At 39.5% G+C, this 23,715-nt stretch overlaps 3 protein-coding genes across 3 annotated transcripts in view; 1 reads left to right on the plus strand and 2 right to left on the minus strand.

The window, feature by feature from the left end:
- Nucleotides 1-2,765: 2,765 nt before the first annotated feature.
- LOC128742507 (zinc finger CCCH domain-containing protein 15 homolog) lies at nucleotides 2,766-4,466 on the minus strand. Its single transcript, XM_053838890.1, has 4 exons — nucleotides 4,289-4,466; nucleotides 3,782-4,225; nucleotides 3,231-3,722; nucleotides 2,766-3,178 (listed from the first exon to the last, which is right to left on the minus strand). Exons 1-4 carry the CDS (start codon nucleotides 4,358-4,360, stop codon nucleotides 2,903-2,905), a joined length of 1,284 nt encoding a protein of 427 aa, XP_053694865.1. The 5' UTR covers nucleotides 4,361-4,466; the 3' UTR covers nucleotides 2,766-2,902.
- Nucleotides 4,467-11,774: 7,308 nt separating this feature from the next.
- Nucleotides 11,775-14,901, plus strand: LOC128741282 (translocation protein SEC62). Its single transcript, XM_053836980.1, has 4 exons — nucleotides 11,775-12,039; nucleotides 12,621-13,409; nucleotides 13,468-13,727; nucleotides 14,015-14,901. The coding sequence occupies exons 1-4, from the start codon at nucleotides 12,004-12,006 to the stop codon at nucleotides 14,106-14,108; spliced, it is 1,179 nt and encodes a 392-aa protein (XP_053692955.1). The 5' UTR covers nucleotides 11,775-12,003; the 3' UTR covers nucleotides 14,109-14,901.
- Nucleotides 14,902-23,451: 8,550 nt separating this feature from the next.
- The window catches only part of LOC128740443 (sodium channel protein Nach), a 32,836-nt gene continuing 32,572 nt past the window's right edge, over nucleotides 23,452-23,715 (minus strand). Inside the window, exon 10 of the mRNA XM_053835981.1 lies at nucleotides 23,452-23,564. Coding sequence (XP_053691956.1) covers nucleotides 23,452-23,564 — 113 coding nt within the window. The remainder of the gene's footprint in view (nucleotides 23,565-23,715) is intronic.

Below are 23,715 nucleotides of genomic sequence, written 5' to 3' on the forward strand. Positions count from 1 at the left end.
GATCGCGTCATGGCATAGAAGAGATAAGCGAAAACGGGAAGATGTTTACAGAGTTTTGTGGTAATTACATCATGGTCATTGGTGGATCGCTCTTCCCCCATAGACCAGTACACAAAGTCACGTTAGTTTTCCGGGTTCAGCTGAAAAAGTTATCGCTGGGATACGTTTGCGCGTCGCACGTGTCCAACGATGGAAGGAGAAAGTTGGGTGCCGTTACGACGTCCGCCGATCGGAGAATCCTGAGATAAAAAAAGAACCTTTGTCGAACAACTTGAATCCCGAGCCTCGGAGTTGCCACCCGTCGAAGAGCAATGGACCGGTATCAAGAACACCTTCATCATGACCAGTGACGAAACCCTCGGCAAAGTGTGCAGCGGGCGGAGGGAATGAACTTCGGATGAAACATGAAGGAAGATCGACGAACGGAGAAAGGCGAAAGCTAGCATCGAGAGAGCGCAAACTAGACCAAACTAAGACAGCTACCCGTTAACGATACGCCGAACTGGAGAGGGCTGTTAAACGTGCTTGTAGACGGGATAAGAGAGCCTGGACTAACTCCTTAGCCGAACAAGGAGAAACCGCCGCCGTCAATGGTGATATCCGTTTGCTGTACGATATTTCTCGCCGCCTTAGTGTTGCCAGGATGAATACAAAGATGCCGCTAAAGGACAGAGCTGGTCAGCTATTGACTGACCGTACAGAACAGCTTAAGGGATGAACTGAACATTTTGAACAACTCTTCCGAGTTTCAAATGTCAGAGACCAACAAAACCAGCAGCGTACGACGCCTACAGTTCGTCGAATAAATCGCGTGAACTCGGAGGCGCCATCGCTGGATGAAATTGTAGCAGCCATCAAGAGTATGAAATCCAATAGAGCGCCAGGGATAGATCGTATTTCAGCCGAAATTCTCAAAGCTGACCCATCTTTGTCAGCCCAGATGATGCATCAGCTTTTCAGCAATATTTGAGAAACCGCAACTTTTCCGGTGGACTGGATGCAGGGCATATTGGTCAAAGTGCCTAAGAAGGGAGACCTAACTGAATGCGGTAACTGGCATGGCATCACGTTGCTCTGTATTACTCTCAAAGTACTCTGTAAGGTAGTCCTCAACAGGATCCAGGAGAAGATCGACGCTACTCTCTGGCGGCAGCAAGCTGGATTCCGTGCTGGCCGACCATGTGTAGACCATATCACAACGCTCCGCATTATATTGGAGCAGATCAGCGAATTCCAGGACTCTCTTCTGCTGGCGTTCGTTGACTTCGAAAAGACGTTCGATCGACTCAACCACGAAAACATCTGGGGCGCACTTAGACGTAGAGGAGTTCCAGATAAACTAGTCCATTTCATCGAGGCTCGGTACGAGGCGTTCTCGTGCAAGGTTTTGCAAAACGGTGTCTTTTCCGATCTTACAAGGGTTACTGGTAGTGTTAGACAGGGCTACATTTTATTACTGCTGCTGTTTCTTATCATTATGGATGAGGTATTAGTTAAAGTGATTGACAGCAGACCAAATCGAGAATTGCCTTGGAGTCCTCTAACGATGGAGCAGCTAAATGACCTCGACCTAGCCGACGACATTGTTTTGCTCGCAGAACGCCGAAACGATATGCCGAGTAAGTTAGATGACCTCTTCGAGAGCTCATAGGCAACACTGAGCACTGACAATTTCTCCAACTTCACAGCAGCGGAACTACAAGTTAGGCAAGTGTACGCCTCTCAATATTTTGGTACGCAGGCAACACCTATACTAATATGGTGGTACCTATACTGATATAGCCACACGGATCAGGAAGGCCAGAGATGCCTTTGCAGATCTGCGAAATATTTGGTGCTCAAACCAGATCACTCTACTTACGAAAACTCGAATTTTCAACTTAAACGTTAAATCCGTACTGCTGTATGCCTGTGAATTGTGGTCTCTGCGGAGGTATTTATTAATCGTTGGCTGCGATATATCATTCTTGCCTGCGCCTTCTGGCCTGATAACTGGATATCCAATGAGGAACTCCATCGTCGATGTCATCAACGGCCGATAATAACAGAAATTCGAGAACGTAGGTGGAAGTGGATCGGACACATCTTGAGGAAAGGAGTGAACGAGGCCTCAGAGAAGCACTCGACTAGAATCCGCAAGGTGAGCATAGAAGAGGCTGATCCAGAGGCTAGAGAAGACGCAACTTTGCCAACGACATCCAGACTGTAGATGAGAACCTGTTCTGGCGGCAGGTAAAAGCCATGACGGGTAACCTTCGGCAGTGGAGGTCTGTGATTTCATCCCTTTGTTCTGCCGGACCGGCGGACATGAACACATAAGTAAGTCTTTTACCGTTGCATCTCGACTTGATCAAAACTACTCTGGAGCGAGTGACGTGCTACGTGCGTGTTTCTGGGGCACTTACGAGCCCCTCGAGTCCAGTCGCGCTGAGGGTTGCGGCAAAGGGATTTATTTATTATTTATTTATTTATTCGAACTGGAAGTTGAGCTTTTTTTCTCCGCAAGACGCTTCGATCGAGGAGCATGTAAAGCTAGGCTGGGGCTGGTGATCGCGGACATTGTGTTAGAAATGGCATTGTTGTAGAAAGAGACGAAAGTAGAAAGAGTTTATAGTATAACAAGAAGTTAAACAGTAAAGTTAGAAAACTGGATAAAAAAAAAAATCTGTGTAAATTTGCATAATACCGTTCAACCGAAAATCATTCCATAAGTACAGTATAGTTGGAATTGTTTCAATTTTACGAAAAACTTTCTTTGTTCTGATTTAACGATTGAATATTTAATGATGTATTCGGACTTTCAAAGCTCACATTACAACAGCTAGCTTGGTACAACCGAATCGGTCATTTCCGGCTGATTGTGCTCCTAAAGAATATAGTCGCCAGATAGCTTGATTTCGTATCACGATTTTTCACTTCTCTCGGCTTCCTTTCCGTCATCGTCATCGCCGTCGTCCTCATCATCATCGTCGTCGCTCAGCTCATCATCAATTCCTTCGAGGTCTTCATCCAGGAACAGATTTTCGTTTATCGGAGCCGCATCTGCCGCAGCGCCAGCAGCAGATGCTTCCACAACGCCCTCATCGTCCGCTGCAGCTCCATTGGTTGTCACCGTTTGACGACTAGCTTTCATCTTTTCCCAGCGATCCGTGTCCGCAACAGTTCCAGTATTATCAACCTACCAAAAAGAAACTATAATAACGACGAATCCCAACCTCACTTCACTTTACCTCTTTTATCGACAGCGAAAGCATATTCAAATCCAGCTCCTTATACTCAACCGTGTCATCTTCATCCTCGTTTCTGCCGTAATTATCGATTGCGTCTTCACCCTCATCCATACCGAAGTCAACCAGATCAGGATTGAAACTGAACATTTCTCTGCCCGAGAGTCCGTTCTGGCGGCCGGCCTTGAAGTCCTTACGTTTACGTTCCTCTTCGTCCAGTTCACGTTGCTTTTTCTCCTGAAGTTTACGTTTCTTCCATGCCAAGAACGTCTCCAACGTCACCCGAGTCTGATTCGATCCCAGAGCAGCGCGTTCCGTTTCAATCAAGTCCACCAGAGAAATCTCCTCCTTAGCTGATTCCATTTTCTTTTTGTCCTTTTTCAGTACATATCCCGGGGGAAGGGCATGTCGATAAATGCACTTCTCCCCGTTAGGACATTCCCAAAACCAACCGTAGAGGGACCGCTCAACTGCATCAAGGAAATATTTGCATATCTAAAAATCGATAATAAATCAGTTCCGTATAACTACCTTTTTCAATAGCTAAAGCTTACAATAGTAGTAGTTGGCATGTTTTTGTCCTTTCCGTGCTTTTTTGCCACAACTTCTGCCAGCTTTTCCTCAGTCCAGTTCTCAATCGTATCATTTTGTTCGGAATCTCGCATATCCACATGAATGGATCTCTTTTCGGCTTTCCGTTCAATTGACAAATCATGAGAAAACTTACATTTATCACCCTTGGTACAAGTGCCTTGCTTAAAGAATGCACACAAAATCGATTTAGGATCAACACCCTTCTCAACTTTTTGCGTCGGAACTGGCTTGAAAAGTGCGGCCAGCTCTTTCTGCTCCTTCAGCTTCTTTTCCTTTTCTTCCTTCTTTGCATTCGGATTTAGGTTCAAATTATGCTGACCACCACTCTTGACCTGCTTCTCAACTTGGGAAATAAATTTTTGTTGTTTAGCCCCTTTCTTATTTTTCAAGCCGAACGTTTTATCCTGTGTGAAATAGTTGGGTGAGTTTCACTTCGATTTATTTTTCAATACTTTTTCTCAACTTACCTCAATGATTTTTTCTTTCTTTTTTGCTTCCGCCTTCTTCGAGGCACCAGCCGCTGGCTTCTTCGGTGGCATGTCTAAGAGTTTTACAAAAATAATAATAAAACCAGAGTTTCCTTCGTTTGCTAAAAACTTATTTAAATATTAGCGAAAAACACGTTCCCACACCACTCCAGAATTCGGTGCCTCTCAGTGTTCAACTTCAAGCGATGTTGACGTTTAATGCGATTGCGAAACGCCAGCCTTCCATGTTCCACTTCCATCGTTCCTTCGGTAATACCAGAGATGCCAAATAGTCAGGAAACATTCAGCGCTAACTAAACACAAGAATAAAAATGATAATAGGCGAATTCGAGCAAAACTAAGAGCAACCGTTCGCTACCTGGTTGTGATTATTGGAACTACAAAAAAAGTGCAATTCCCAAAATGCTTGCTGGCACCTATATGGAACTCGACTTTAAATGTAATATTTTATTGAATTACCAAAAGTGGGAATGATGAAAATGGATAATAGAGGTAAGAAAAAGCATTACCTTTCATTTGATATATATTGTTCCTGCTTCGGGAGATTATTAGAGTTTCGCAAGTGTATTTATGGTTACGAACTGATAGGTTATATGTTTGGTTCTTGGTGCAGATGATGCTAATCAAAAAAATAAATCCGTTAGCACTTAAAAACACATTGGAAAACGCTGAAGACTGAAAATAATTGGTGATTCTCTATCCAGGATATGTAAACTTTACAGCTGACTCTATGTACTTTTGTTTTATGCGGTACAAAATCAAACATTAACATTTTTCTGCCATAAAATTAATTAATTCGAATATTTTCACTAACCTTAACGTAGATAAACAAATTTCTTCCAATATTTCGCTATCTAAAATCCTGACAATTGAAAGGGTTAATCAAAAAATGCATTTTATTTCAGTTTTTTTCAAAAATGTATGGAGTTTGACAGCGATTTTACTTTTCATCACTTTTTTTATGCAGCGCCTCTAAGCGGGCGATAGCTTGTCAAAAACGCCTATCAAAATATGACAGGTACTCGAGGAATCAAATGAGCAATTTGCAGAAACATACAGCAAATTAAATATGTCAGCATTTTTAATAGTTTTTTAAATGCTCTCATTAATTTAAAAAATAAATGAAAAACAGCTAGTCTTATTTTATTACTCTATTTCCTCTATGTAAACAAAAATTTACATAAATCTGGCAAGTCTGCTTTTTCGCTGTCATCACGAATGGGAAGCCAGCGAAAAAGAACCGGTTGAGTCAAGGGGTTTTCAACAGGCATGATTACAACAATCCTTTATAAAAGACAAGATAAAAGCAAAAACATTCCATCAAGAAGACTGGCATCTCTTCCTCGCGCCCATACAAATGACGAGCAACCGACCCCCCGGCTCGTCGCCATTTTTCTGTGACTGAAACTGAAACGTCAAAAACACTGGGCAGGAAATCACTTCATAGAAAATCAATGCGACGGCCATTGTTGTTTGGGGTACAATAGTGAGGGGTCCAACTTAATGGGGGTACTGTCAAACTCTGTAGACCAAGATAGCGATGTCGAGGAGGTGCGAGCAACAGAAGTAACAACGCACCCCTTCCGACAAAAGTACCCAGATAACACAAAATCGTAATAGAAAGTTCACATTAAATCGTTTTCATGTCAATTTCACATTGGAATTGTATAATGATTAGAGTATGTCAAATCGAAGTGAACAATAAGTTGTTTTGCAGTCGTGCGTGTCTTCATATGCAATTCATGACTGTGAATTATAAAGCAGGATAGATAATTGCAATATTTGATTATATCTTAATCATATATTCAGGAGTATTTAGTTGCGTGTTATAAAAACTGCGCAAAATAGAATTACAAATAGTTGTCAAAATTTTCGTACGTATATCGCCTCCACTTTGGTACATATATGTTCTTATATGGCGTGAAATATAATTTTTTCGTTCAGATATGATTTCGTATACCATAGTTGCAATCGAGATATACAAACCAAATGGTTTACTGGGTAGAAGCTGTGTGAACATGTATTGGTGGGAAAAGATGTGTGCGAGCGTGGCAATGCATTGCATATGTGTTTGTGTACATCAAGGGGTCGGTCACTCGGCACAGCCGTTTTTATGTTAGGCGACTTGAAACGAGGCGAACTGTGCCGATGCTGTACCGAAAGTGCCGAACTGCAAGATTTGTCAAATTCGTTATAATCTGATAGTTCTGGCAGCCGTGCAAGATGATTTTGACAACTGGCCGTGCTCCCATTTCATATAAAATTGAACCGGATGTGTGAAAAGCCCTATAAATGTTATTTTTATAAGGCTTTAGAGGTGTGCCGCTTGATATCTCTGAAGTGCCGCGGCATAATGTACTAAGTGTCCGACCCCTTGGTGTACATCCATATTCTAATATACACACACTAGTATGTGAAAGTTCAACTTTAACTCGGCAGATAGCATTGCTGTTACTGTCGCTCGACTTTTGGCAGAGTTGCCAGTCTTCTTGATGGGATGTTTTTGCTTATTGTGAGTATTTCTATCACAGAGAACAGATTAACAGACTCGAAGGAAGTAATCGATTTTTTGTGTGTAAAATCTGTCGGTAGCGCCCTCCAGAAATAGTTTGCCAAACACATAAAAATATATCCATGTACCTTTATCTATATTTCTTTGTGCTGGAGTTACATAGCAGCGATGGCAGCGACATCAAGATTTAGTTTGCCACTTACTGTTCGAGGGGTGCTCTATTGAAGGATTACTCGTAGATTACATAAAAACCTTTTACACACTTTTTGTCGATTACCTGGTAGTCTGTTCTCTGTGTTTCTATGTTACTCTTGTGGCAAGCAACACACGAAACGAAAATGAAGGTAATCATTAGCATTTTATTCATTTTGTCCTTTTCACTCAACCGCTGATGCACATATGTCAAAATCTGTTGTGCAATGCTGCTAGAAAAACCACCCCATCGGCAGACAACCATGTTTTCGCCGCCAACATCTCGTGTGTGCGAAAATGAGATAGCATGTCAGCACTGCGTTTCACTCAACTGCCAGCAATCTGATTTGGGCCCGCTGTCAAATTTTGAGCCCCGGACATGCTGTCGCTGACGTTTACTGCAGTTTGATATAGAGATGTCGATGGGGTGAGAAAAACTGAACATTTTGATAAACAGTGCTGCCGAAACGAATTTTTTAAAACTCAACATTCGTGATTTGGTTCAATATTCTTGCAATTTGGATTGTTTAAAAAATCGTAGTAAATTCTAGTCATCGAAAAAAATATATTTTTGCACCATTGTCACTCGTATTGGGAGTACTTTCGAGAAAAAATAAGAAAATCACTACAGTATGATCTGACGGAAAAACTATTATCGATCGCAGCTTCAAAAAATCCACACTACCGATATTAGAAATGTGCCACATTTCAAACACTAATAGCGAATTCATAAATTAACCTGGGTTCGTGCTAACTCGAACCCGAAATTTATGAACGATGCGGGCAGTTTGACAGATCGAATCAGGGCTATGGTGTGCTTGTCAAACTCCATATATTCGATGCGTTACTAACATGCACCAAAAATTTGGCTCTTAGGGTTACCATTTTTTCCAAATTAGAGTGACCAAGAAATTTTTGCAATATTTTTATTAATTTTTTACTTTCATAAGGCGTTTTTTTTAATTGGTTAGAAATTGAAATTACAGCGAAGAAAAAATTTGACTTACATATAAAACTAAATCGTTTGTGAAACTTTAAGCTCGTTTTAATTAATTACAATAAAAACTACAAGGTATACAGCCCTAAGGGTTGTACGAACGGGTGACGTAGGACTATATGTTTATAAGAATCTATGAGTGCTATTGTTTAAAAGAGAAGATTCGAAATATTCAGATTCAATTCTTCATTGAATGCAATGGTGGCTTTGAAAATACGTGGACGGGGGTTCATAAGTACAACGCCTGCAGCCATTGAGACATAGAAGATTTCTTTTAAAAATCACTTGAGTGTATCATAAAAGTTGAAATAGTAATGAATGACCAGCCCACAGATTATTGTATTAAATATGATTATGCGTAGCTTGACATGTTTCAATAATCTTACTTTTCCTCGCTTGTGGCCTTTAAAAGGGCCATTGGTTACAAATAACATTAAAGCCAAAGCACGTTCATGGCAAATATGACGTGCCATTCGAATGTCCTTGTCTTTTGACATGAATGGCAAGAGGCATGAAAGTTAGCGGCTTCGATTCACTGTCTTTTGCTCCGAGAAGGTTTTACAAGTTTACTTTCACAGCTTACCGCTTGTTACATAGCAGAAAATATGGCACATACGCAAAAATTTCTGTTTATTTGTATGAAAGTCTTGAGTCCTTATCCTCCTACCACAGGGGTGAGGGGTTCGAACCATCATAAAATAAATTCATAGCTCCAGAAACCCTTACATGCCAAATTTGTTTCCATTTGCTTGATTAGCTCTCGAGTTATGAGGAAATTTGTATTTCATTTGTATAGAAGCCCTCCCTCTTAGAAGGGGAGAGGTCTCAGTACACCATAGAAAAAATTCTTGCCTGAAAAAACCCACACATTCCAAATTTGGTTCCTTTTAATTGATTAGTTCTCCAATTATGAGATAATTTGTATGGGAGCCCCCCTTCCTAATAAGGGGAGGGGTCTCAATTCACCATAGAAAAAATTCTTGCCTTCTGAAACTCCCACATGCCAAATTTTGTTCCATTCACTTGCTTAGTTGTAGCACAGAGAACAGACTAGCAGGTAATTGACAAAAAGTGTGTAAAAGGTTTTTATGTAATCTACGAGTAATCCTTCAATAGAGCACCCCTCGAGCAGTAAGTTGCAAACTAAATCTTGATGTCGCTGCCATCGCTGCTGTGTAACTCCAGCACAAAGAAATGTTGATAAAGGTACATGGATATTTTTTGATGCGTTTGGCAAACTATTTCTGGAGGGCGCTACCGACAGATTTTACACACAAAAAATCGATTACTTCCTTCGAGCCTGTTAATCTGTTCTCTGTGGTTGTAGTTTTATGAAGAAATTTGCATTTCATTTGTATGGGAGCCCCCCCCCCTCTTAAAAGGGAAAGGGGTCTTAGTACACCATAGAAAAAAATCCTACCTTCTAAAACCCCTGCATGCCTAATTTGGTTCCATTTGCTTGATTTATTCTCGAGTTTTGAGAAAATTTGTGTTTCATTTGTATAGCAGCCCCCCCTCTTACGCCGTCCATAAAATTGCTTTCTCGCCCCCCAACATAAAATTGCTGGCCATTTTATCTTTCCAACGACATATAAATTGTTCAGTTTCGTTCAGTAGTTTAGTAGTTATTAGTATTTGAAATCTTCCATTCCAACGTTACACTTCTATTTTCGTTTTCACAAAGTGCTATCCAGTCCCAGATAGTAAACAAAGACGTAGTCCTACGTCAAAATTTATTACGACAATTATCAATGACCTTCAAACAAAACAAGTTTGGTTAGCTTATTACGAATAGACTGAATGCTTTTTACTATTGAGTATTTGTGTTTTTATGAAGAACGAACATTGGAAGAACTGCCCAGGTAACCAATAAGCATTAAAATAAGCAGTAAATCAGTTGTTTATTAGCATCCCTGGCGTTTTATACTGCAGGCTGTTGTTTATCAGCTTTTTGACTGCATAACTGTTGTAAATTGGCATCCAAAATTCTATTTAAATTCTTCTTGTTGGTAACTAGTTGCAAATAAGCATTGTCAGCACTATAAGAGGGCTAGCCGTAAAGTAGCCGCATATTTTGCCAAAATAGCATTTAAGTAGCATTTAAGACAACTTAAATGCTTATTGGCTTGCTTTTAAATTGCATTGGAAATGCTTATTGGTTACCTGGGATGGGATTGTTGTTTTTGAAATACTACTGCAAATACTAAATAGGAGGAATTTTTTATGGGGATGATGATTTCGACACGGTAAAAAATTGTCACGTTGAAGCGAAGTGATTTACCGTTGAATTCGCACTACTTGCCAAACATTACGATTCGAAATGAAAATTTATTGAAAATGAATCAACACAAAGTATGATGAAATCAACAGAAAATCACTTTAATTTCGAATGTGCTTTCTTTTGAACTTTTGAACTGTCAAATGGATAGAAAGGATTGTATTTTGATTTTTCGTAAAGTTGCTTTATTTATTACTCATAATTGAACAATTACATAATTACATACAAAACGTAATGCAAATAAAACCTCAATCGCTGATAGTAACCGGATTCCTGTGTTTAATGCTCTGATGTCTAAATAAAGTTGATCTCGGGTTGATTGCTGCTATCAATTCGGGGCCCGTGTGATCAATTCCATAACCTGAAAACAGTTAGTAATTTATTAATTATGATCACAGGTATACTTTAGTCATACTTACACTCTAGAAGAGTAATAATTTGGAACGAAAACGTATTTTCTCTATTTGGGTTTCTAATTTTGCTTCCGATTGCTGCTTTCATGTTTCGCGATTTTTTGACATTTGTAAATTACGAAAAAAATAATTGCAAATTCTATAGATATGCATTACAATTCGATGGTGATATCCATTGAATAGTTTTCAATAGCTAGTTTCTTGTTTAAAAATTTGAAAACTCTCCAAAATCAATACTAAATCACTTCGATTTGTAGTGCTGCACAACAAATTGATTTAAATGCAAGAACACTTAAAATGGACGTGACTATTTTTTACCGTGGATGCTATACGAAATTTTCGCTTGACACCACCCCCCTGAAACTAACCATGCTCCCGAGCAGGGTTATTTTCAGAAAACCATCGAACTGTCAAATTTTAACCAAAAAGTTAAAAATTTCGCGAAATGGTTCACAGCCTAAGTAGCAGCCTCAATAAAATATTTTTAAAACATCCTGAAAATAAATATTATTATCCCGGATTTTGCACCTTACTGGACACCGCAGTTTAAAAGTGCGACTGGCACAAAATGTGCGACAATGCAAATGCTGTGAGTAAGAAAGAGAAAGACTGACAACTGCAATGTTACTGTTTTGTTTTGTCATGTACATTGGCATTAGAGAAAATAATCTGGATTAATCCAGGTACAGCTGCAAAGCACAATATTTCAAAACGAAATTTTCTTTGAATCAGAAAATAACAGTTTTAAATCCAAAGTAAAGTATTTTCAAATTTTAAATTAACATTTCTATAACAATGAATATTTTTATTTCAATCATATTTACATTTCAATTGCAACAAAATGGAATTTCTGTTTGTGCGTAAAACAACCATAAAAACATTTTTATTCTCCGTGCAAAAATTTCTCGAACCGGTTTATTTATTAAATAAATAAACCGGTTCGAGAAATTTTTGCACGGAATTTTCGTCATTCATTGTTCGATGTGTCAAATCAGATTTCTCTCTTTTTCGCCTGGGAAGATTTGCCTTACTGTCTACGTTTATACAAAAGAAGGCTGATGTCATAAGTTCGCTTCATTTACTCCACAGCAGATATCCGCTGGAAAAAAAGTAATACGCAGCCATTGTTAATGTTTTGCTCTGCGTGGATGGAAGCGGGTGTTGGAGTGGCTGGCGTAGCAAGAGAAACGCGTATCTACAGTCCGTCATCAGCTTCAGTTCATCCATTTACGCGTAGTATTTTTGTGACGAGTGCATAAAAGGAATAGCAGCAGCTGGAAAATACACGAAAAAGAACCATCGATGGCTGAGAAGCGGCGATCTAAGAAGCGTAAGGATGTAAGTAATTCAACTTGAGCGTACCTACCTGATCTATGCAAAAGTGTGATTTTGCATTGTGTAAATTTGTTTGATTTTCATCCACGTCGCTGTGAAAAATTTGACCGCCTTGGTGACGGGAGAAAGTTTTTGCTGTTTCTCCTAGGTATATGTGAGTTGTATTTGGATTTGCACAGGTGTTACAGCTGTATTTATTGAATATTCTGATTGCTGCCTCTTTCCTTGGTCAATTATTCTAAGTCTTGATCTGTAAAAGGTTGAATACCCATTTGGCTTTAGGTATTGGGTGGAGTTTTTTCCGGTTTTTGTGTGTATTTTCTATCTTTGACGTAACGGGATAAGGTAGCAATGTTCTACATCGCTTAGTTTATCAGCATCATAGCATAAAAAGAAAGCCTGATAGAAATAGGCTGAGGGGGTTGGGTTATAGCGCAAGGTTGCCAGATTTGGGTTATAGGAACATATTAGTCATGCGATTAGATTAGGCGATGTGTTTAAATGATAGAAACGATAGAAACACGTTTATTATAAGACTTACTTGTCTATTTTTCCCAAAAAAATAATAAATATATTGTTTCCAGGAATATACTGGTCCCGGTGGGGCCGAGCAAGAGTTGGACAAGGCTACTAAGGAAGAGTATAAAGTAGCAAAATGGCTCAAATCAAATGTACCTACGAAGAAGACAAAATTTTTAAATCATAATGTTGAGTACTTTTCTTCGGGAAAAGCTGTGGATGCCTTGCTGGCGTCAAAATTTGCGCAGGGAGAGAACTGCTTATTTCCCCATCGCCAGGCGGTGATTGACTTCATGGATGGAATGTTGCACCATAAGTTTTTCCATCGAGCCAAAAAAGTAACTGTTAGTGAGCAAGAACTACGAGGAAAATCCAAGAAACCGAATTCCGACAAGGATAAGGGAAAGGATGAAAAGCCAACAGATGGTGGTGAAAGCAGTCATGCCGAAGGAGGAGGCGGAAAGGCAGAAAAAGCGGCAGCCGAAAAGGAAAAACGGAAGCGTAAAATCCGCGTAGAAATGCACCCGGAACAGCTGTTTGTCGATGGCCATGAAGCTTACGTCTGGCTGTATGATCCCATTCCGATGCATTACTGGATTTTTGGTGCCCTGCTGGTAGTGGGAGCAATTGTCATCTGTTTGTTCCCGCTGTGGCCACCGTTGCTACGGAAGGGTGTTTACTATCTTAGCATAGCGGCCGCTGGGTTCTTGGTATTTATTCTCGGCCTTGCCGTCCTTCGATTCGTCATCTTCTGTCTGGTGTGGATTGTAACAGGAGGCAAGCACCATTTCTGGTTGTTACCGAATTTGACTGAGGATGTAGGATTCTTTGCATCGTTTTGGCCGCTTTATGATGTTAGTACAGGCACCGAGATTTATGTGATTATTTTAAATATTGTATTTTCTTCTTCAGCACGAATACAAGGAAAGTAACTCGGACAAGGATAAAAATAAAAAGAATAAAAAACGAAAGCGCGATAAAGACAGCGACGCTGAGGAAGATGCTCCTGGTGTGAGTGTCCCCTCGAAGATGGATGAGGTCAGAGAACATGATTCGAATCCAAATGTATCGGAAGAGACGCAGCTAAGGCATCGAGAAGTTGCTAAATCCGAAGACGATGTTGCTAACGTTAGTGATGGACAGGAAGAGGATCACGGTGATAAGGGTAAAACGTAAGTCGGCATTTCAATTTGAAATCGCTTCAGCTTAATCGTGATGCTTTGTATTTTTGCTCTTTGAATAACAAAGTTGTGTTGCTTTTTTATTTTCTATGATTTTGGTAGTGAATATATGCAATTTGTTTTAATTATGCAAAATTTATTTTTATTTTGTTTGTTTCTGTTGTTAGTATTAGTTTCCACATTTATCTTATTCTGATGCGGATTGTGGTAAATGATACAATTGGGTCAGAATTAAGAATAGAATTTTCTCTGCTAAGCTCTTCGTTGCTCATTTACAGTTCACCTTCGGAAAGCGAATCGGAAGGCTCCCAGCGGTCCTCCACGGGCAAGGATTTTGAAATGGTAGACCCTGACGAGGTGGACAACTCGTAAGCTGTATATTCAGATATCCACACAGCAAGCTGCTAGAACAGACATTTAGACATCTGCACATTAGTTGAAGCATAGCAAGTATATCAACTACCTATTATGGGCAACCTATTATGCATGGAGCTACAACAATTGTATTTATTGCTTACCTATATTTGTTTTCGATTAGTTTCAACAAATTTACCCGATAAAATAACATTAGTTTTTTAGCCGTTGTATAAAGGATTAGAAAGTGACAAGCAAATATCGAAAGGTATGACGTACCTTACAGCAGCATGTTTAGGTAAGATCTGATTCATTAAGGCCACTAAACACTAACAGTTTAGTTGGTGCTGGATAATTCTAGTGGTAGCAAATTAACTGAAGTCACGCAACATATGTGGAAAATTTCTTGATGTGGATAATAAAGATGATTTTATTTACAAAAATAAACCCTTAAAATGATTACCTTTTTAAACTTCTGGTCCTTTGGGGTTGAAATTTTTATAAAACGATAAAACAATTCTAAAATTCAGAAAGTTGTTATATTGGTGTGAATATAAGCTCTTAAAAACTGATGTTAACAAATTAAACGAAAAAGCTCACTTTGCATAAAATTTAACGTAGGTTTGCGATTCCAGCCGTAACGAAAACCGTTTTAAGTTTTACAGAAACCGATACAATTAGAATATTCGAATGATAAAAAAGTTAGAAGACATCTGATAGTTTGTTAACTGATAATTCGATTGGTAACTGTGGTATTTTTTTAGTCTGGTTTATTGAAAACAGTGCTAATTCCAATAACAATATAAAAACAAATAAATCAATTAAAAACTATTTAATACAAACATATAAATATGAGCTTCATTTGATACCGCTGCGTAGTGTGTTTTCGTCACATTCTTTGGCTAATCTAAACCTTACAATAATTTACTCGATTTTATTCCATCTAGCAATAAGCATGTTTCTATGTTCTAATGTACCTAGTTTCTTACCCTGGCTCCGTACTGTTGTTGCACACGGATCTCGTTGTTTGTTTTCAATGTGTCCATTCCTTCGCTCTGCTGCTTTGTGCCTAAATGGAGTAAGTATGAATATCATAGCCTTGATCATAACGCACCGCCGTACATTAAGCGGTCTTTGCCTATACCTGAATCCGTAAAATTCTAACACCGGATTAGCCCTTTCCTTTTGTTTGATCTTCGTCTAGACATTTCAACTAAGGATGCCGGCACAAAGCTTGAATAAACAATGGATTCTAATTGCACTCTAAATTGGATGCTATATGTGACAAGCATTTCCAAAATTATCGTACAGGTTCGGGTTGAAGGGTCATGTCCGATCGGCATCGAGCATAGTTAATGGACTGATGGCCGGTCATGTGCTGTCATCAATCGTCAGTTCTCCGGTCTTAAAGCAGGTACAAATAACTCCGAATAACGCTGTCGTAAAAAAACATCAGCACTATCAAGGTAACCAATAAGTATTACCAATGCCACTCAAATGCAAGCCAATAAGCATTTAAGCAAAATATGCGGTTACTTTACTGCTCATCGCGCTTATAGCGCTGACAATGCTTATTTGCAGCAGATTTATTGTTTATTTGTATAAAAAATGTATGGGTATGGGTAATTGTATGGGTTTTGTGTCATCAAAAATGGTTATAAAAGTCCATTAGGTTCAGTTGTTCTCTACGCAATATTTAAAAGTTCGCTTCGCACACGCCCAGTTACCAGACGTACAAAAGGGATGAAAGGTTGCCCAAGAAAGATCTCCCGGAGACCCCGTGAAACGACCCTGTAAAGCTGGTGAGTATAGTGTGGTCCCGCCTGCATCCAGTCCGTTCGCAATAGAGATGGTCGGCTATGAAAATTTGAATACCCGAACCCGACCCGTACCCGCTCAAGAAAAAAATTAAAAACCCGTACCCGACCCGAACCCGCGAGTTTATTATTTTTGATACCCGAACCCGACCGCAACCCGACGGGTACGGGACGGGCCCGGGTACCCGACCATCTTTAAATAGAGATCAATAGAGATACCAGACCCGACCCGTACCCGGTTTCAAAAACAAAAATTAAGAACCCGTACCCGACCCGAACCCGCAAATCATTTTTTTTCAATACCCGAACCCGACCCGAACCAGGCGGGTACGGGTACGGGTGCGGGTTTCGGGCAAATTTTCCGCTACCCGACCATCTCTAGTTCGCAACAAATGGCGGATATGCAGGATTGTCTGTCTTGACGCGATAACACGAGTTTCTATAAATCAAATGTATATTTTGCGATAGACCGTGTTTAACTGTCATCAACAGCCCGGATGTCATTGGCTAAGCAGCGTCGCCATGAGTCTTAGGGTCTATCTCTTCCACGCTGCCCTTGCGGATTTCAGTCGGGTGTTTCTCCGTATATCTCGTTCGGTCCTTTCTTCAAGTGTGTCCGATCCACTCCACAGACGTTCTCGAATTTCTGCTGCTATCGGTCGTTGATGATATTGGACCCTATTCTCACAGTCACTTCACCTCACCTCACTTCTTTCACTTTCCTGTCACATGATCTAAAGTCACCTCACCTTACAGGCCCCATTTGATTTGTACAGTCACCCAGGTGAGCGGAGTCACCCAGGTGACTGTGAGGATCGCAAATTGTCACCTCATCTAAAAAATTTAGGTGAGGTGACTGTGAGAATAGGGCCCGATATTGACGATGGAGTTCATTGTTGGATATCCTGTTATCATATATCGCTGACAGCTATTAATAAATACCTCAATACCTGCAGTTTTTGCGTTGTCTCCGCTGTGGCACAACACGTTTTGCAGCGTACAGCAATGCGGATTTAAGGTTTGAGTTGAAAATCCAGGTTTTTGTACGCAGAGTGATATGTCTCAGACATGCAAAGGCACCTCTGGCTTTTCCGATCCGTGTGATTATATCATACTTGGGACCACCATCGGGCGCGGTCTTGCTACCAAGATATTGATAGGCGTCCAGCTGCTCAACTTTTTGTCCCGCTACTGTGAAGTTGGTGGGATTGCCAGTGTTGACTGCCATAGACTTCGTCTTTGCTACATTGACCTTGAGACCTGCTGCCTAGGAGCTCCCGGAGAGCTCATCTAACTTGCCCTGCATATCGCTTCAGTGTTGCAGACGTTGTTGTTGTGCGAGCAAAACAATATCGCCGGTTAGATCAAGGTCATTTAGCCCCTCCATCGTTAGAGGATTTAAACGTAATCCTCGATTTGGTCTACTGTCAATTGCTCCAACTATTCATCTCATCCATAACGATGAGAAACAGAAGCGGTGATAAAATGCAGCCCTATCTCATGCCAGCAGTAACCCTCATGCGCCGTTGTGCGAAACCTTGCACGAATATGCTTCATGCTGATCCTCCAATGAGATGGACTAGCTTATCTGGAACTCCTCTACGCCTAAGTGCGTCTCAAATGTTTTCGTGGTTGAGTCGGTCATAGGCTTTTTCGAAGTCAACGAACACCAGCAGAAGAGATTCCTAGAATTCATTGATCTGGTTCAATATAATGCGGAGCGTTATGATGTGCTCTACACATGATCGGGTAGCATGGAATCCAGCTTGCTGTAGCCGGGGAGCAGCGTCGATCTTCTCCTGGATCTGGTCGAGGCTTACCTTACAGGGTACTTTGAGAGTAATAAAGAGCAATGTGATGCACGCCAGTTACCGCATTCAATTAGGTATCCTTTTATAAGGACTTCTCTACTATCACAGTTGTTACTAACCAGTTGTAGCAACCAATTTATGACTAATTTCAGTTATATAAATAAGTGGATATGAAATGGGGAAGGCAAATGAGGAAGCGTCCAACATAGCTTCTGCCATCCAAAGCCCCTACCTAGTGCCTCCACGTGGCCTTACCCGGTAATGCTCTATTGAGTAGTTAAGCTAGGAGGTGCGATGCTGGGTGGTTCCCGGCTGCCTGATCACAAGACTGCGACTGAGCCACACGACCTTGTTAGTAAGTAAGCTTAATATAAGTTATTTTAATCATTTGTTTTGTTTTAGCTCATGATGCACCTCCACTTTGGCCGAAAAATGTTTAAATAATGCTCATGGATACCACAAGAAAAAATTAAAATAGTAATGGAAGCACTTATGGAAACTCAAATGATGCAGTTCTATTTCATTCGAAGGACTGCTGGTGAGATTGTTCTATTTTTGCCCATATATATTTTATTTCATCTTAATGGTAACATCATTGTTGCTATATTTAGTAATCTTCATAATAACATATTTTATTACATTGCCGCATACCATCATTATAGTAAAGGGTTTGGAGCATCAGGGTATCGAATGAATCGATGACTGAATGAGGGATGTGGTAACCAGCCCAAGTCATATGAGGTCGGAGAGGATTTTTACGCGCCCTTCTAGCACACAAATTATCACGCAAGATAAGTTTGCACAACGTAGTTATGTATCTAGAAACCGGAGGCCTATGCTGGAAGGAGTGTCTTATATTCCCGTGGAATCATGTAAGTGACATTGCTTATAGATCCACCCAACCCCTTCTGGTCCTTTATGAACAGCATTGATATGAAAGTTGCTGGGTAGATAAATTTGATTCTGCAGTAATTCTGCTTGCATACAATTGGAAACCCTTGAGGTGATGATGGCTACCCGCATACTTACAATTTCAGTTATATAAATAAGTTTCTGCAACCATAAGTGCGAAAAGTGTGTTGCATGGGTTTGACCAATATGCTCTGCATCCAGTCCACCGGAAAAGTTTCGGTTTCCAATGTATTGCTGAAAAGCTGATGCATCTTCTAGGCTGACAAAGATGGGTCAGCTTTGAGCATCGCGGCTGGAATACAGTCTATCCCTGGTGCTTACTGGATTTCATACTCTTTCTTGATTGTTGCTTCAATTTCATCTAGCGGTGGCGTCTCCAAGTTGACGCGATTTATTCGACAAACTGTTGGCATCATACGCTGCCACGGTGTTTAAAATACCGTTATTAAAAAATAAAATAGGCCATTTAAACGGAAAATGCCAGTTAGTTTGTATTGCCATCCTACACCTCTGAGCCAATTAAAAAAAAAATCGATCGACGAAGTTTTGAGTTACGCCCTTTGGAAGTTTTAAAAGGCAGACTGCTCATGTAAAGTAAATGAAAATCTTCAATGACACTTCCAAAATGAACGTAAATCACAGCCGGTATTGATTTTTTATGCAACATATGCCCCTTTCCGACCATTTTAGGAGTTTTACGCTATATTGGGACAAGCCGGAAATGTTCCGGACTAAGTTATCGCTGTGGAAATTAGCTAGTATCGAACATGAGCAAATGCTTATCATGCGACGCCTGAAATTACGCCAGAATCACTGACAGTGAGATCAAATACCTAGCACCACAGTGGTTATATCTGGACAAGTTCCGGGGACTTTCGGGAACACCCAAACAAGTGGCCAATTTCGTCCATAAACAAAAGCTTATCGTGCGACACCTTAAATTACACTAGAATTCAAAAACTAAATCAATGGAAGCCAAATCTGCTATCTACGATCAGGTTTGGTTATATTTGGACATGTTTGGAGGGCTCCGGAAACCCCTAGGAAATGACCAATTTCGAACATGAACAAAAACTCATCATAAAACACCTTAAATCACACTAAAACTTTTAAAATAGATTAAAGTAAGCCAAATTGAGTACCAAGAACTACAATGGCCAATTCCGAACATGTCTTTATTATCAAAAATGTACCACATTGTGTTATTAACTTCCCAGGGGTTCCCGGAGTTCCCCAAATATGCCCAGATATGACCAAATCTGATCCTAGATAGCAGATTTGGCTTCCATTGATCTAATTATTGAATTCTAGTGTGATTTAAGGTGTCGCACTATAAGTTTTTGTTTATGAACGAAATTGGCCACTTGTCTGGGTGTTCCCGGAAGTCCCCGGAAGTTGTCCAGATATAACCAATGTGGTGCGGTAATTGATCTGACAGTCTGTGATTTAATTTTTAAATTCTGGCGTAATTTGGGGTGTCGCATGATAAGTATTTCTTCATGTTCGATACTGGCTATTTTCCACAGCGATAACTTAATCCGAAACATTTCCGGTTAGTCCCAATACAGCGTAAAACTCCTAAAATGATCGGCAATGGGCATATGCTGCTTAAAGAATCAATACCGGCTGTGATTTACGTTCATTTTTGAAGTGTCATTGAAGATTTTCATTTACTTTATATGAGCAATCTGCCCTTTAAAACTTTAAAAGGGCGTAACTCAAAAATTCGTCGATCGATTTTTTTTAAAATTGGCTCAGAGGTGTAGGATGGCAATACAAACCAACTGGCATTTTCCGTTTAAATGGCCTATTTTATTTTTTAATAACGGTATTTTGAACACCGTGGCTGCTGGTTTTGTTGGCCTCTGATATTGGCAACTTGGAAGAGTTGTTCAAAATGTTCAGTCCATCGCTTAAGCTGTTCTATACGGTCAGTCAGTAGCTGGCCAGCTCTGTTCTTCAGCGACATCTTTGTATTCATCCTGGTAAGAAATGTCGTACAATAAGCAGATATCACAACTGGCGACGGCGATCTCTCCTTGTTCAACTAGGGAGTTAGTCTAGACTCTTTTGTCCCGCCTACCGGCTCTTTTAACAGCTCTCTCCAGTTCGGCGTATCGTTTGACGGGCGGCTGTCTTAATCGATCTGGCTCTGGAGATGGATTAGATCTAGGACAGGACATGACACGTTGTATCGCAAAAGAGCCAATTTGCTGTCAAAAAAGAGCCAGCTTCCTGATTGGCTGATTTCAAGCGTGCAACTGTAGAAACAAAAATTCACAAGGGAAGCGCAAAAGTGTTGCTGGAAACCTCAGCAAACCCTGAAACAATCAAGTTTATCACGTTACTAGGTTTTTAAGAGTTTGTTTATCGTGACGTGTTAACATAAAACAAACTAAATCGAAATGTAAGTATTATTCGATCAGATTGGATCTATTTTTGAGTAATTAGTGATCAACTAGGACAAGTGGCTTCTATCATAAACTGCAGCTGTATTCTTGGAAAAGAAGAAGAGAAAGAAGAAAAAGAAGTCACATGTCATGTCCTGTCCTAGGATTAGATCAATTTTTATGAGATATAAAGAAGCACAACAGTAAAATATATTTTATATTGATGCAATAGCTCAATATCTTCACTTTCAACTATAAATCATCTGGGGTAATAGTGTTATGCAAAATAAATTCTTCCTTCATTTTTCTGATCAAGTGTCGAATCGCACTTTTACCCCATTAGCGGGGCAAAAGTGCGAAGCTTAAATCTATGAAATCGGCACAGCAGTAGCTCACAAAACGATAATATCTTCAATCTATGATCTGCGAAGTTTCAAAAAGGAATATTCTCAATTTGCACCTTTTCTATTTTCCGCTGGTGTACTGCAGCCTCCGCCAGATCGAAACTTTACCAAACGTTTATCTTTTGTATCTTTTGTATACAGTACCTAAACCGGAATATAATTACCTATGCATTTTAGCTTCGTCCATGAATCGCACTTTTGCCCCGTCCGTGAATCGCACTTTTGCCCCGGTAGGCGCTTGATGGGGTTTGAGCAAATTATGGAAAAACGAGACATATTTTGTAAATTGTTCTCACCACATTTTTAAAACAAATATGTGAGTGATGTAAAACGCTGCTACAATTTTTTGACAAGTAACATCCTCCTGTTAATATCGTATTTGCCGTATAAGGAAATATTACATCAAAACCGCTCTAAAATAACTGTTGGCCACACTGGCCATGAGCGCACCTACCGTAAGTCGTATACTTTGGCCGATACACACTGACAGGTATCCGTCATAATTCGGTTAATAGAAAGTAAAAAACAAAACAAACTGAAACACTTACAGAGCAAGTCTAAATTGTTATCTTAGCTAAAAATTTAAATTAGTGGTATTTACGAGTATTCTTAAAACTAACTTTTACTAGTATAGTATTAAACTTAAAAACTATCTTAATATAGATTGACCTGGTAAGCCGAAATGAGTTAAAATAGCTTATATACTTAGAAACAATCATACAAACTAGGTTACCTATATTTACAGTGTTAGTACCAGCATCGAAGCTTACAGTGAATATATTAATCTATATCTAAACTTAATTTACGGATCCAACGGAGCAAACTAAACGTGAGTTAACAAATAGAACTAATTTATATCTATTAATTAAATATCGAATTATTTGCTAACCTTAAACCAGTTAAAATAGTATGCATAATTTGTTATTTTTGTATTAATAATCCTACAGGAAAATTATATTCACCTACAACCGGAATATTTGTTTTCTTTACACCCGGTCGGAGAATAATAATTTTGGAAGTTGTTCCCCGTTGATACTACATTCAACAATAACATTAATCCATAATTAAGCTACTATGCTTCGTAAACAACAAATGTTTACGATAGATTTAAGCTGTCACCCATCCATGCCAATGTAGTCAATTTACTCGGAATCTGCACTGATAAATTATTGAATCGCACTTTTATCCCTCCTTACTCTACATTGCAATGCATTGGGAAGAGCTGACACTTTTTTACCTACCAGGATATGGAGAACAGAAAGTAGACCTAACGGTACTCAAGAGAAGCAACAAATAACGACTGGACAAGCAAAGGATTTAACGATTTTGTTTCAAACTAACTTATTTTTTATCCCATAAGTCTTTGTTATGTTAGTAAAAACAGCTGTACCACAAAGTAGGAATTTGGGATCCTTCGTATGCATAATCTATTTTAATGATCTAAAGATCTCATTAAATTAGGTAGCCTTAGGCTGATAATTTAAAAATGTAATTCATAAGAATTTTCACAAATATTACGTTAGTATAGTTATAAATACAACTGTAAAATGTTTGTTAGTGAATATGATATAATGCTACCACATTATTTCCTATATGATTTACTGATGGGACAATCACTAATGTCCCGTGAGTGTAATATTTCTAGTATCATAATCAAGCGAATCACAAATAAATAAGCTATTGATACTTCAAAATTAAACACTACAAACGTAAAGGTATTGATAATGTCTATATAACAGCAATGACAGCTAAAATTATTGGTTTTGTTTTCTAGTTTCGAAGAATTTTTTAATATGTAGGTTTAATGCATTGAAGTCGGTGGTTTCGAAAAAATCTGTGAACATTTTCATAGGTACTTGCAAGCTAATAAAGCTGCAAGTCAATGTTTTATGTAAACCAATATCTTGGTAAAAACTAACTTTATGGTTGATGGTTATTTACTGCGCTATCGATTGCTATCTCCGAGCAATGTAAGTAAGCAGATAATTCATAAGAACCCGTACGCCATTTCCGGGAAGTTGTTTTTCTCAGCGGCGGCCCAGCATGTACCAGAGCAATCGAAGAGTGAAAAAGTAGACAATTTCCACCACGCCTAGCACACTGAAGCCCAGGAAAAAGCCAGCTGTTCCACCGATGGATACTGAAAGTAAAGTAATAATGGGCTCAGAAATGAAACTGTACGGTCTATTGAATTGAACTATAGAGATAGGCAAGTACGGATTCGGAAAGGGAAAGGATGCAAAAGGATGTGGCACGATAAGCTTTGGGTTAGTGCATATAATGAGAGAAAG

The sequence above is a fragment of the Sabethes cyaneus genome, chromosome 3 (assembly GCF_943734655.1).
Source record: "Sabethes cyaneus chromosome 3, idSabCyanKW18_F2, whole genome shotgun sequence".
NCBI lineage: Eukaryota > Metazoa > Arthropoda > Insecta > Diptera > Culicidae > Sabethes > Sabethes cyaneus.

Bases quoted from the DNA above. Each gene is read 5' to 3' on its own strand.
- LOC128742507 (XM_053838890.1), bottom strand. From the start codon at position 4,360: ATGCCACCGAAGAAGCCAGCGGCTGGTGCCTCGAAGAAGGCGGAAGCA. The intron at 4,226-4,288 runs GTAAGTTGAGAA...TATTTCACACAG, and splicing joins AGAAAGAAAAAATCATTGAG to GATAAAACGTTCGGCTTGAA. The intron at 3,723-3,781 runs GTAAGCTTTAGC...ATCGATTTTTAG, and splicing joins ACATGCCAACTACTACTATT to ATATGCAAATATTTCCTTGA.
- LOC128741282 (XM_053836980.1), top strand. From the start codon at position 12,004: ATGGCTGAGAAGCGGCGATCTAAGAAGCGTAAGGAT. The intron at 12,040-12,620 runs GTAAGTAATTCA...TATTGTTTCCAG, and splicing joins GATCTAAGAAGCGTAAGGAT to GAATATACTGGTCCCGGTGG. The intron at 13,410-13,467 runs GTTAGTACAGGC...TTTCTTCTTCAG, and splicing joins CGTTTTGGCCGCTTTATGAT to CACGAATACAAGGAAAGTAA.